At 36.8% G+C, this 14,414-nt stretch overlaps 1 protein-coding gene across 2 annotated transcripts in view; it reads right to left on the bottom strand.

Annotated features, from left to right (window-relative positions):
• LOC150106677 (neuronal membrane glycoprotein M6-b-like) overlaps positions 1-14,414 on the bottom strand; it is a 170,942-nt gene that overhangs the window by 34,193 nt on the left and 122,335 nt on the right. For both annotated transcript variants that reach the window (XM_090393276.1, XM_090393275.1), the window contains exon 5: positions 12,626-12,708. In XM_090393276.1, coding sequence (XP_090249402.1) covers positions 12,626-12,708 — 83 coding nt within the window. The remainder of the gene's footprint in view (positions 1-12,625; positions 12,709-14,414) is intronic.

Genomic DNA, 14,414 nt, shown 5'->3' with positions numbered 1-14,414 from the left:
GTAGTGGCCACACTTAGAGACTCTGAGTCTATCTGCATCTATCTTGACATACTGCAAAACTTCAGCATAGTCAGTGGCCTCTGAGTTAATGCACAAAAAACCAAAATCAAAAATTTTGGAAATTTCCATAACACCGGACTTCCCTACGGTTTAGCGCTGCATACGCAGCCGCTAACAATACTAGGAGTTCCCTTTTCTGAGTCGCTAGCTTTACCAGTTAAAAAATTACAGGAAATAAGTACGGAAAAGATAAGTCTATTCAAACCGACCTTTTTCTCCTTTTATGGCAGAGCCACAGTGATAAAAACAATCATTACCCCAATGCTGATGCACACAGTCAATATCACAGGCATCACACTGCTACAAGAAAACCAATTATCCAAAAAACTCATAGATTTCTTCTGGAATGAAAAAAACATGAGGTTAAAAAAACAATACCTGCAACTAAAACATGAAGAAGGGGGGGGGTACACTCTGCCTGATCTCAAAAGCTTGCTTTATGCAAATACATTCAAAACCGTACAGAAGGCCTTAAACTCAAACCATATTTCAGGCCTCCTAATTAGATATTTTATAGGACTTTTCCTCCCCCTCTTTGGAACCACGGACTATGCTGGACCCCGTGCAAGGGTTGTGCCCAAGTGGTACCGCACACTAGTAAAATCACTCACAGTACTTAGAGACAAAGGAACAGAAATCCTCACACACAAACTGAAAGCAGTATACTGGGATTTCTTCCAACTCTCCAGGTGTGATACACCAAACCTCGGGACAAACAATGAAATTCTCTTTAAAAACATCAAGAATAGCTGGGGACAGCCTTTTCATCGGGATCTGGCCTGGCGAATAGCTTATGGGCGGCTCCCGGTGAAACAGGTTAAATCTAGGTATGTACCCAGTCCAATCCCTTTTGTGATGTCTGCCGGGGCGTGGAAACGGTGGAGCATTTCTTTTATTTTTGTCCACCAGCGCAATGCGTCTGGCAAAGACTGAGCACAGCACTGGGAATCCTGATGCTATCACTAGAAGAGGTCATACACCTGCAATTCCCGCCACCAGTCAACAAGACCCAAAAATTCGCCATTTTTTTAATTAACGTCTTAAAGTATCACATCTGGAAGGTACGGAAAAAATCCCAGGTACGGGACGCAAATTTAATGTGCACAGGAATAAGGAAAAGTTTCTTTTTTTACCTTCCTAAATTTCTTGCGCAAGAGAGACATCTACTAGGCGACTTTAAATTTGTGAACAAATACTGCAAACCACCGAAAATATGCTTTCTTATACAGGGACGCATCAAGCCCTGTATATTTCTTTAGTATCTCCAAAACTCCACCTAACTCTCCCTAGGAAAAGTAACAACCACTCTGTTCTTCCTCACCACAAAGCTTTTGCTGGCACGGTTTCCTTTACTCCAAATACGGGGGGGTAGATCTGAGAACCCGGGCTGCGAAGGCTTACTGCGAGGCGGTGCGGCTCCTTGTGAGCAGCATCTCCCGGGCCAGTCTTCTACCCCATTCTAAGTCCCAGTGGTACCAGGCCTGTAAGTTCCTTATTTTGTTCCCTTTCAGTTCAACTGACCGGACCTTAAGTCCTTTAATTTTTATGTAATTTAAAAAAAAAAAAAAAAAATGTTCTAACTGAAATTATTGTTTTCAAAACAGGTAAATGGATCTCCTTCATAGATAACTGACAAAATTATTAAGGATAAATTTATAAGTGAACTTTAGTCAAAATTTTTATGGCTAATTAAATTTTCTTTTTTTTTTAACAGATAAATTGAGAATATGTGTCACAGACCAATCAGCCATATAAGGCTAAACAGGTTGACTGAGGCCTCTTTTTACCTCCTACTATCCTACTCTATCTTTCATTATTCTCCTCTCTTACTGTTTGCTGACCCTCAGCATGCTTTATTCTCCAAAGGCCTATGATGAGAGACATGAACTCCCATTCGACCTCAATAAAGGTCGAAACCGATCTGGGTAGTGGCCCCTTGCCTTTAATACAAAACATCATACATCCCCTTCTTGGAGATGTGTTTTGGCATTAAGGGTAAATATTAAGATTAGTGATCAGAGCTTGCTCCACCTTTACCATGAGTTGCCTTGGTCTTGCACTACCTGTGGGATCAGCTAGTCTTGCATCAATTGCAGGTGCAAACTTGACATTTTGTCTGTTTGCTCACTTGGGAAAAATGGAGTAAAACCAAGTTTAAAATTGCTTGGTATCTTTAACATATTCCCTGGTTATTGTTTTACCCTTTTCAAGATAATAAACAAAATGCCATTAGCATCCCAAAATACTGATGCCATGACCTTTCCTACTGATGGAACCGACTTTGTCTTCTTTGGTGCTGAACAACCAGCTTCTGTCCACTGTTTGACCGCTGTTTGGATTCTGGTGTGTAACGGTGAATCCAAGTCTCATCCATAGTAATAAATCGAAGCACAAAATCAGTTTTATTCTTGTTAAAATGCTCCAAGCACTGTTCAGAGATTTTGATGCAAATGCGTTTTTGATCTGCTGTGAGCAAGCGTAGCACCCATCTTGCGCAAAGCTTTTTCATTTGCAATTCTTCATGCAAAAAATATCCTACACATTCTTTTGAAATGCCTATAGTCTCAGCAATTTCATGCACTCTGACTTGCCGGTCATCCAATACCATATCGTGCACTTGAACAATGATTTCTGGTACCACCATGTTTAAACTCAGCAGCCCATTTCTTAATTGTCGAAAATGAAGGAGAAGAGTGTCCATAAACTTTTATGAACTTCGAATGAATTTCTTTTGGCATTAAACCTTCTTTTACAAAGAATTTTATAACTCCACGATACTCAATTTTATCCATTTCAAGGGATACAGACAGCTGTATATAAAACAAACTAATTGATAGACTGACTTGCAATTTCACATGGATGCTTATGACGGATGTACCAACTTAAAAAAAAAAAAAAACTCTTGTTGATAGCATTGCCATCTATGGTCGAGGCCAAAAACTTTTCAGACCATCCTCGTATGGTATCATCAAAACCTTCCCTAATAGAGCTAGAACCATCTCCCAGATCATTCTAGCCTCTCCACCAAATTCAATCACATTCATGACATATTTTCAGTCAATGATTTCCCTCTTCACAAAATTAACAGACCTCTCATTTTAGAGGCTTAGTGGAGTGAAACAGAGAGCCTCTGTAGTTCAATCGATATAGACGAAGCAGTTTGGTTGGAAAGACCTGGGGTTGATTCCCGTCCATGACGTGAAGAACCTTTATCTGGTCTCTTTCGACTAAAGGTGAGTTAGCCGGTGTCATAAGGAAGTAAAAGGTTTTTTTCTCCTGGGAACTCGTTTTTCATCCCTCAGAACAGGCAAACTGGCCAGTAGAACACATGCAATTTACAGGCAAGAATACTTAGAGGCATGGGGTAACTGCCTTATCCTCGTATTACGGTTAGGAAATCCAAGGATACTTGGAAAGTTGTGGGTGCTTAAGTGCCTGTTAGAGCCACTGATGGGGGAAAAAAATGGAGTATGGAGTGAAACATTATGGGGATCTCTGAAACAGTACTGAGATGCCCATAATATTTCACTCTATTAAGCCATAACATGAGTTTTTCTAATGTTATGGCTTAATAACCTTAATACATGGTTAGAGAGCTTTTTGCCCATCCTCCAAACCTAACCACATCTCCCCAAAATCAAGAACACAAAAATCCATTGTCATCCCATATATCCAGGGCATCTCAGAAAAAGTGACATACATTCTTAAAAAATATAACATAGACTTCCTTCAGGCCATACCAAAAATTAGCTACCCTTATCTGCTCAACCAAACATAAAACCACTTCACCATCTTGATTATCCTGGTGTCTACAGGATCCATTTCTCTTGCATGCTTAAATACTTAGTATCTTCCATAATGCAAAGCACATCTCCTTGTGGCCATGGAATAATATTTATTATTCCCTTAATGCATAGCATTAAGGGAAGGGTCACTATCCAGACCGGCTTCGACCTTTATTGAGATTTTGTCAGTGGGAGCAGAGATGGTGATACTATTGCTTCTGCCTTAGTATCACCACCTCTGGGTCTGGCTCCCACTGACGAGACCTCAATAAAGGTCGAAACCGGTCTGGGTGGTGGCCCTTCCATTAATGCATAGCATTATGCATGTCTGCAAAGAGATGTGCTTTGCATTATGGGAGATACTAAGAGAAGGAGTGATGAGAGCTTGGTCCACCTTTACCACAAGTTGCCTCAGTCCTGAAGATACTTCAGGTACAAACTTTATTCTTAGACTTGGATAAAGGATTAAACTAAATTTATTATAGTCTAACCTAGTGGGGGGGGGGGGGAAACTTGCATTATAACTGTTCTGGGAGTGGCAGACCATGCTATACATACAAATTACTGGATCCTATGGAAAAAAAAAAATCTCCCTCTTATACAGAAACAGAGAGAAATCAGATACCTGTTCTTGGAATCTGCTTCAGCACTACCAAATTCTCCAAATATAAATAAATTCAGCTGCATTACACTGAGAATCTGAGAGATTCACATCTCACATCACTGTGAGACCGTTAGCAAGATTCAACCACTGCACCCATAGAGTGTGCCAGTTAGGATTGAAACCAGCCTTTTGAAATCAGTCTGTTTTTACCTTCCTGCTGTGTGCCTACATGCATATGCTTATTTTTTGTTTGTGCCTAAAAAAGATGCCTTGGTGGGTTATAATCTAATTAGCAAAATAAAATTTAGTTAGTTAATTTAGTCTCCATTAAACATCAAAATGTTGTTTATTATTTTAACGGTATAATAGAACACAGAAACTAAGTAAATAATTGATTTATTAACTTGATGCTGATATTTCGCTGGTATTATAACCAGCATCTTCAGAGCACAAAAACACTGTTTGTCACAATACGCGAGACTAAAACAACATGGTGTACATTAACAAAATTGTAGCAGCAACACAAAGACTAGAGTCCTGATTTTGGCGCCCTCTATCTGAAAAAAAAAAAAAAAAAAAAAAAACGCTATCATATATTGCTAGAGTCCTAGAAAAGTGCTAGTTTTTCCTTAATATGACTGTCTCCCAGATCTTCGGCAAGTTAATACAGCCATATTTGTTGAGATTTGGAGTGTGTTTTAGGGCTTCTGTCGCCTCTAAGAACAATCTCTCTGATTTATATGGGTTTCTGTGTAGTACTTTTGTGTTTTTCCAGTTGATCCTGTGTGTAGGGGTATCCAGAGCATGGTCTTCTAGGCCCGACTTCCCATAATGATATTTCCGGACGTATCGTTTATGTTCGCTGATGCGGATATTCACAGTTCTTCCTGTTTGACCGTAGTAGGCTTGATTGCATGAGCAGGGTACTTGGTAGACTCCTGGATGTGATAAAGGAGGAATGCTGTCCTTGGGTGAGCGGATGAGGGTGGCTAATTTGCTACATGAATGTAGTGCGTAGTTTATGTTTAATGAGAATACTTGAGATCTTTTCGGATGTGCCTTTAATGTAAGGGATGGTGACTGTTTTGTTGTAGTTCTCTGTGGTGGATGGTGGGAGGGGTTTCTTAGGAGTGTTTAGTATTTTGTTTATTTTTTGTGGATTGTAGCCGTTGGCCAAGAAGGTGTGGCGTAAGTGAGTCAGTTCAGCAGTAAGAGCCTTGTCATTTGAACAGATTGCTCTCGCTCTATGGGTTAGCGTTTTTAATATGCCATATTGTTGAGAAGGATGATGGTGTGATTGTTTGTTTAAGTATCTGCCTGTATGTGTGGGTTTTCTGAAAACTGAAAATGATAAGGAACCATCTGGGAGACGTGTGATGAGTGTATCCAGGAAGGGCAGACAGTTGTTGGCTTCCGGTTCCATAGTAAAGTGGATTTTTGGGTGTTGGCTATTTAAATGTGCTAAGAATGTTTTCAATGTCTCAGGGCCATGTGGCCAAATGGCAAGCACATCATCAACATAGCGTAGCCAAAGTGTTGGTTTGAGAGTGGCTGTATTGATTGCTTGTTTTTCCAGGTGTTCTATGTAAAAGTTGGCTAGGGGGGGAGAAAGGGGGGGAGCCCATGGCTGTCCCATCAATTTGTTTGTATATTTTCCCTTTCCATGTGAAATATCCTGCATGTATTGTGAATTTGAATAGTTCAAATATATCAGGGGGGAAGTGTGACTTCAGTAGATTGAGGGTTTCTATTAGTGGTACATTTGTGAATAGTGAAGTGATGTCAAAGCTTACTATTAAGTCTGAGCTTTTTAGGGTGAGGTATTGTAAGATGCTTTTTAGGTGTGCTGAATTTTTGATAAAGGAGGGAGAATTGTTAGTGAGAGTGGCTAGTAGCTTTGCTAAATGTCTAGCCAGTTTGTATGTGGGACTATTTATACTGTCCACAATTGGGCGTAGGGGTGTGCCTGGTTTGTGAATTTTTGGTGATCCATAGATCCTCGGTGTTCTAACATGGAAGGGTTCGAGTTTGTTAACTGTGTCTTTGGGCCAGGAAGTGACTTTTTTTAATAATTTTCGTGCCTTATTCTTTTGTGTGTTGGTGGGATTGCGATCTATAATTTTGTATGTTGACTGATCTTGTAATAGTGTGTGCATTTTGTTTTCATATTCAGTTGTGTCCATCACCACGGTTGCATTTCCTTTGTCTGCTTTTGTTATGGTAATCTGGCTGTTGTTGTGTAGCTCTTTTATAGCAATGAATTCCTTATGTGGGATATTACTTTTTGGAGGCTTGGACTTGATTAGGATGTTGGCCACATCTAAACGTATGTTGTTAGCTATTGTTGGAGGCAGGTCGTAAATTCCTCGTTCGATGGACGCCATTATTTCGGCTTTTGGAACTTGCTTGGGAGTTATGGCAAAGTTGTGCCATAACACAGAAAACACAGAAAACAGAAACTAAGTAAATCAATTATTTACTTAGTTTCTGTGTTCTATTATACCGTTAAAATAATAAACAACATGTTCGACGAACACATAAGTCTGTCCACACGTTTAAACATCAAAATGATGAAATGATCAATTACAAGTTACACATTTTTAGGCATCAGCGAACTCAGATGGACTGGTTTTGGTAGACTTATAACTAAAGACAACAAGACAACACTTGTCTTGTTGTCTTTAGTTATAAAAGCCAGGTTCTATTCCAAATTTATCAAACTTTCTGTTATGCAGGTTTATGCATCTACTAATGAAGCAGATGAAGAAATAAAAGAAAGCTTTTATGAACAACTCCAAAAGGTAATAAATTCTATTCCAAAACACGATATGATAATACTCATTGGTGATCTTAATGCAAAAGTGGGTAAAAGGTCATGTGTAGAAGAAAAAATTCTTAGGTTTTGAGGCTTGTGGAGACCAAAATGAAATTGGCATGATGTTTGTATCCTTTTGTGAAATGAACAACTCTGTCATTGGAGGAAGTAAATTCAAGCATAAAGAAATACATAAATTGACTTGGGTTGCACCGAATGGCAATAGAAGAAACCAAATTGATCATGTTGCTATCAATAATAAATTTGTAAGATCCATGCTTGATGTGAGAGTCGAACGTGGTGCAGATGTTGATATGGCCACTTCTTGTTAGTGACGAAGTTGAAATTAAAACTTCACAGTGTATTAAGAAAGAAAAGAAGTTCAAGAACTGCATTTGATATTGAAAAATTAAAGAAACAAGAGAAAAGTTTGCTTTGGAGATCAAGAACAGATTCAATATATTAGAAATAGAGGAAAATCAAGATGTAACAGTAGAAAACAACAAAGTAGAAGAATATTGGAAAAACTTCAGGAATACATACAATGAAGTTGCTGAAGATGTAATTGGTAAACGAAGAAAAAAAGAAAAATAAAGAATGGTTAACTGCAGAAACTTGGAAGATCATTGAAGAGAGAAAAAAATATTAAATCATTAATGAACAATACAAATTCAGAACGATTATATAAGGTACATAGCAATCACTATAATGAAGTAAATAAAAGTGTAAAGAGAACTACAAGAGCCGCAAGAGAAAATATATTGATGAATTAGCAAAAGAAGTGCAACATGCTGCAGAAAATGGACAAATTACACAACTTTATCAGATTATAAAACAAATCAATGGTAACAAAAAACCATCTCTTCCTCCATTAGAGACAAACAAGGAAAGTTATTGATGATTGACTCCAAAATCAAAGCAAGAGGGAGAGACTATTTTGAAGAAACTTCGAATGTAAAGGTAGAAATCCTAGATACAGGATTTCGACAGGCACAAAATATTACAACTAGTTTAATACCCATTTCCGAAGATGAGATTTCGTTAAGCGAAGTCAAAGATGCCTTCAAGGTACTAAAATCTAACAAAGCATGCAGAAATGATACTATCAATGCTGAAATGTTAGAAGTTGATCTTAACATAACCACTGCCAAATTACAAAGGTTATACGTTGAAATATGGAAGACAGAAAAAATTCCTGAACAATGGAAAGAAGAGGTAATTATAAAAATCCTCAAGAAAGGAGATTTGACCAAGTGTGAAAATTGGAGAGGAATAAGTTTGTTTTCAATTCCTGCAAAAGTTTTTACCAAAATTTTAATTAACAGACTAAAAAAGGAAATCGAAAATTTACTAAGAGAAGAACAGGCAGGTGTTCAAACCGGTTGTGGTACCATCCAACAAATATTCACTCTTAGACATATAATCGAACAATGTATAGAATTTCAAGTCCCACTTTACCTAAACTTCATTGATTTCAGTAAAGCATTCGACTCAGTAAATAGAGAGAAACTTTGGAAAATATTGGAAAAATATGGAATACCTTATAAATTTCTCAACATTATTAAGAATATGTATAATGGCAGCAAGTCTTGCATGGAAGTAGATGGAAAACTTACAGACTTATTTATCATTGAAACTGGAGTTTGGCAGGATCGTGTGCTATCTGGTCTATTATTTATAATTTTAATTGATTGGATTATGAAAAACTCAATTAACCATGAAAAGAGAGGAATATGTTGGGACTTTACATCCACACTGGAAGACCTTGATTTTGCTGATGACATAGCCCTCCAAGTTAAATGACTTACAGCTAAAAACTGATGACTTTGCTTGCTGCGCAGAAACTGTAGGTCTATATATAAACAAGAAGGAAACCAAGTGCATGCAAATAAATGAAAAATCAAATAAAGAAATTAAGTTAAAAATGAAACAATTGAAGATGTTGATACTTTTACATACCTTGGATTAATAATAAATAAACAAGGCAGCACTGACGAAGACATTTTACAAAGAATTGCTAAAGCACAAAATTGTTTCTGGTCATTAAACAAATTATGGAAAGCATCAAATATTACAGTTAAAGTGAAAATTAATGTATATAAATCTATTGTATTGATTTATATATTTATATATTTATATATTACAATATATAAATCTATTGTAAGTTTCAAAGTTTCAGAGCCATATAGCAGTACTGCTATATGGCTCTGAAACTTTGAAACTTACCAAGGCACAAAGTAATAAATTGGACATTTTCTAAAACAAGTGTTTAAGAAGAATTTTAAAAATCTTCTGGCTAAATACAATTACTAACAAGGAACTTTTAAAGAAAATCTTCTCCAAGTCAATAGATGAAGAGATTTGCCTAAGAAGATGGAAATTGACCAGACATGTTCTTCGCATGGGGATAAACAGAATTACCCAAGTAGCACTGAGTTGGGCTCCAGAAAGAAGACGCTCTAGAGGTCATCCAAAATTAACTCGGAGAAGAATGATGGAATCTGAAATGAAAGAGGCAAGATGGGCGAGTTGGGTAGAAGAAAGAGCAGCTGTGAGGGACAGGGCAGATGGAAAAAAAACAACATTGCAGCCTTATGTGCCAGTAGGCATGGAAAGACTTGATGATGATGATGATGAAACATCAAAATGAAAGTTTATATTGATCTTTTGATGATATACTCTTCTTCAAACCAACTGTTCAGATAAGTGAGCTAAAATAAAAGGCAGTATAGAACACAAGAATCAAATTTTGGGCAGTACAGCACCACAGCAGAGGCAGATCAACCCCTTTCATCATCATTTTCAGAAACTTTTGTCTTTCAGCACAAATGTTGGCTGCCTAATTATTTAAAAATGGTTTATTATATTAAATAAATTAAGTGGATATTAAATCCAACATCATTTCAAAGCTGAATACAGAAACTATAAAAGTTTCTTTTATAGTTTCGCTGCCATACTATAAGTTGTCCTAGCCAAACCTTATAGGAAGCACGAACACTCAAAGCGCTCGTATATTCGCCTCCTATTGGTCCATTTTGATATGGTCTCACTGATCTGACAGCTGTTTTAAACTCAATGGTTTTCATCAGAGACCAGGCAGAAACCTAAGAGAGCAAAACCTCTTAATACTAAGGAACTCAAAGCATCGGAGAGGTGTATTTTCCATAAGCGAACTCTCGGCCGGTGCGTAAAGTATTTACTAAAATAAAGAGCCAAAAATTATTATATTATTATTATTAACATCTGACCTCCATAGAGTCAGCAAATAATGTTTGGACATGAAACTATGAAGTTGCAAAAATATTGATATTATTATTAACATCTGACCTCTATGGAGTCAGAGACTCATCATAGGGAGGTACACACTATCACACACAAAACTCATTCAACCGTGCCTTAAACTGATTCAATGTCTACAATCACGACACACTCAAGCAATGCATTCCATTCACCAACCACTCATCATGTAAAGAACCTTCTCCTCATTCCTTTGCTCATACCCTCCTTATACAGTTTCTAGGGATGCTTTTTGTTCTACGGCCCCTTTCCATTCTATGAAAAATCTCTTCCACGTCAACCTGATAACAACTCCTGACTAGCTTATATGTCTCAATCCTATCCCACCCTCCTCCTATTCATGAGCTTTACAATTTATATTCTCACAATCTGTCCTCATACTCCACATTCCAAAGACCACTGACCACCTTTGTAAATCTTCTCTGGACCCTTTCTAACATATCCTCATCACCATGGAAATCCAGTCACCAAATCAGTGCACAAAAATTCACACAAAGCCTGATCAAGCATTATACAATGCCATCATAACCTCTTTATTTTTGCATGTCAGGGTCCTCCACATCATTGCCATTATCCAATGTGACATCTTCACAACTTGTGCACTGCAGCTCCTGAATTTCAGGTCCTTGTCCACCACCACTCCCAGATCTCTCATCTCCTCTACTTCCATTAAAGTTTCTTCATCAAGTGTATACCTTGCATCCCATCGTTGCTTACCAAATCTCAAAACCTTACACTTTGCAACACTGAACACTGAACTAGTTCTACTTTCCTGCCCATTCACACAATCTATTCAAGTCCTCCTGTAAGGCTATAACATCTGTTTGACTCATTTCTCATTTCTCTCCCTAATTTTGCATCATCTGCAAACAGCTGCATATCACTAGTTAAACCTAGCCCAATATCATTAACATACAAATTGAACAACAATGGTTTCAAAACTGATCCCTCTCCACTTTTCTGGTGCATCTATTGTCCATTCCTCAAGCCAGACATCCTTCCCATCTCCATTTGGATGCTTTTACAAGTTTCACTGCATCCAAGACTTTTGTCTATGATCTGATCAATTTCTTCCTCTTTTTATCCATTAGTGTTATTTCTAGGATGATTCTCTCCATTCTTCTTTTGATCACCAATATTTGTTTTTTCATTTGTTTAGTTAGTGCCTAGGTTTCTGAGCCATACGCAAGTACTAGTAATATGCATTGGTTGAATACTTTACTTTTTATGCAGATGGGTAAGTTATTTTTGAAAATGCAGTTCAATTTCCCAAATGAATACAAGGCTAACTGTATTATTCTTTTAATTTTGCTTTTTAATTTTTGTTTGACATTCTGTATCCTACTACTCACCAACCTCTCTAGTACCTTCACCACAACTCCAGATATATAGATTGGCCTATAATTTGTAGACACAGGCTTATCATCACCTTTATACCTGGAACAATTTCACCTTCTTTCCACTCCCTTGGAACCTGTGCTGTTGTAACACTCATATCAAACAGGCCTGCCAATGCTACTGGAATGTTCCCTTAAGAAGTATGGTGATATGCTATCAAATTCTATCATCTTATTGACATCAAGGTTATTTATTTCCTCATATACCTCCTGCTCACTTGCAATTAAGCCATCCTCTCCTTTACACTTAAGTTTCTCATGATTTCATCCTGATGAGGATGAAACCTTATAAATTGATCACTGAATACCTCAACAATGGCTTCTGCAGCAGTTACTATTCTACCATTTTCATCTATTAATATCATCTTACCATAATCATTCTTCCTTCTACTTGCTACATATCTAAAAAACTCGAGGATTTTTCTTCACCTGATTTGCTAATTTATGCTCATGCTGCACTTTTGTTGTCCTTAATCAGTCACTCTCCTGGTTAAAATGCTTGTTCTTTATACACTTCATGTAACTGATTATTACTATTGTATATATGTTATATTGCACACACACACACACACACACACACAGTATATATTACTATATTACTATATATAATGGAGTTAATATATATATATTAATGGAGTTAATATCGATTCCATATTCAGTTACTTACAGTGTCCTTACAAAATGCTTTTTTCTTTCCTTCATCACAAATCTTCAACAAATTAGGATCTGTACTGTTTGGAAAGAGAAAGTCTGAAAGGGGAAGAAATATATTTTACCCATTATTATATCTAAAATATTAATTTGTAATAATTATAACAGGATGTTCATGTTATTAGTTTAACCAGACAATGTAAGAGGTGTGGCTATTAAATAACAAGACTGGTTGCAAAAATGTGGTTTATTATTACAATTGTACCTTAATTGTTATCCCCTTCAACATACTCCCTCCTCTATCTATACACCATTGCATACGAATTTTCCATTGTTGGAAGCAGTGCTGCAAGTCATCAGGTGTTATCTGCTTCAGTAGCACTGCCGTTTTCTCATTTATCTCATCCACTGACTAAATATGGGAAATAGCAGAGTCGGACTTGCAGGAGAAGATCATCACACGTGATGAGACATGGGTTTTCCAGTACGATCCAGAAACAAAGAGACAATCGATGCACTGGAAAACTCCCATATCACAGAAATGAAAAAAGTAAGAATGAGCAAGTCAAAACTGAAGGCAATGTTGATCGGGTTTATTTTTTTATGTATTTTTTTTTTTTTTTTTTGATATCAATGATGTGGCAATGGTTGAATAGACAATTAACCAACATTAATACCTTGAGATTCTGGTCAAGCTGAGAGAATGAGTGAGGAAGAAGAGACCCGATCTATGGAAGAACAACGCTTGGATTCATCATCAGGACAACACTCCAGCCCACAGTGCACTGTCTGTAAAGCAGTATCTGGCTGATAAGAAGATCCCAGTTTTGGACCATCCACCTTACTCGCCGGACTTAGCTCCATGTGATTTTACCTTTTTCCAAAGTTGAAATTCACATTGAAGGGCATCCATTTTCAGTCAGTGGGTGAGGTAAAGGAGAAAACAGCAGCATTACTGAAGCAGATAACACTTGATGACTTGCAGCACTGCTTCCAACAATGAAAAATTCATATGGAGGGGAGTATGTTGAAGGGGATAACAATTAAGTTGTACAATTGTAATAATAAACCACATTTTTGCAACCAGTCTCATTATTTAATAGCCACACCTCATACTTTTTGAAGATCTTGGTCAGAAGTTTAAAGCCTTCTGGACCAAAATTTTGTGCTGGTATACAAATGTGTCAGTATTTCATGAAGTATAATGATAACAGTAATAAGATATTCACTTTTACACAAAATATAATGCTTTCTTTTCTTGAAGAACTTATTAATAAATAATTCTCAATTAAATGAAGAGACACAAACTGCTATATTAGTAATTAATGATGTTAATATTTTATTAGCCATAACAGCTGACTTCTTCCAAGTACTAATGCAAAACAAATGACATCATTAGAAACATTGAAAGCATCACATGCATCTATTCCAAATGGAAGGATGCAAATGGAACTGATGATATTAACAGCAGTAACATGACCTAAAATGTATATACCAGATTTTTAAAAACTTAATTTAAATAATAAATAACTTTTGAATATTCTTCTTTCAGATATCCTTGAGAAAGGCACTGCATTTTCTAATTAAGATCTGATCAACAAAAAAATCACTTTAAAGAATGTCTTGAATTTGAAATAACTGATAAAGCAATGCTATTTGGTTTTGATGAAAATAATCTGGTTTAGAGATAGGGCATGGTCAGCTAAGTAAGACTTCTCATGAAGAAATTTCATGTAATGTAATTTCATGTAATTCAGACAACTACTAGAACAATGAATTTTATAAACACCTGAAGGAGAATGTGG

Source organism: Typopeltis vanoorti, chromosome 5 (assembly GCF_054136105.1).
Source record: "Typopeltis vanoorti isolate ZY-2024b chromosome 5, IOZ_Tvanoo_1.0, whole genome shotgun sequence".
Lineage (NCBI taxonomy): Eukaryota > Metazoa > Arthropoda > Arachnida > Uropygi > Thelyphonidae > Typopeltis > Typopeltis vanoorti.
This window is presented reverse-complemented; position numbering and strand designations above follow the sequence as displayed.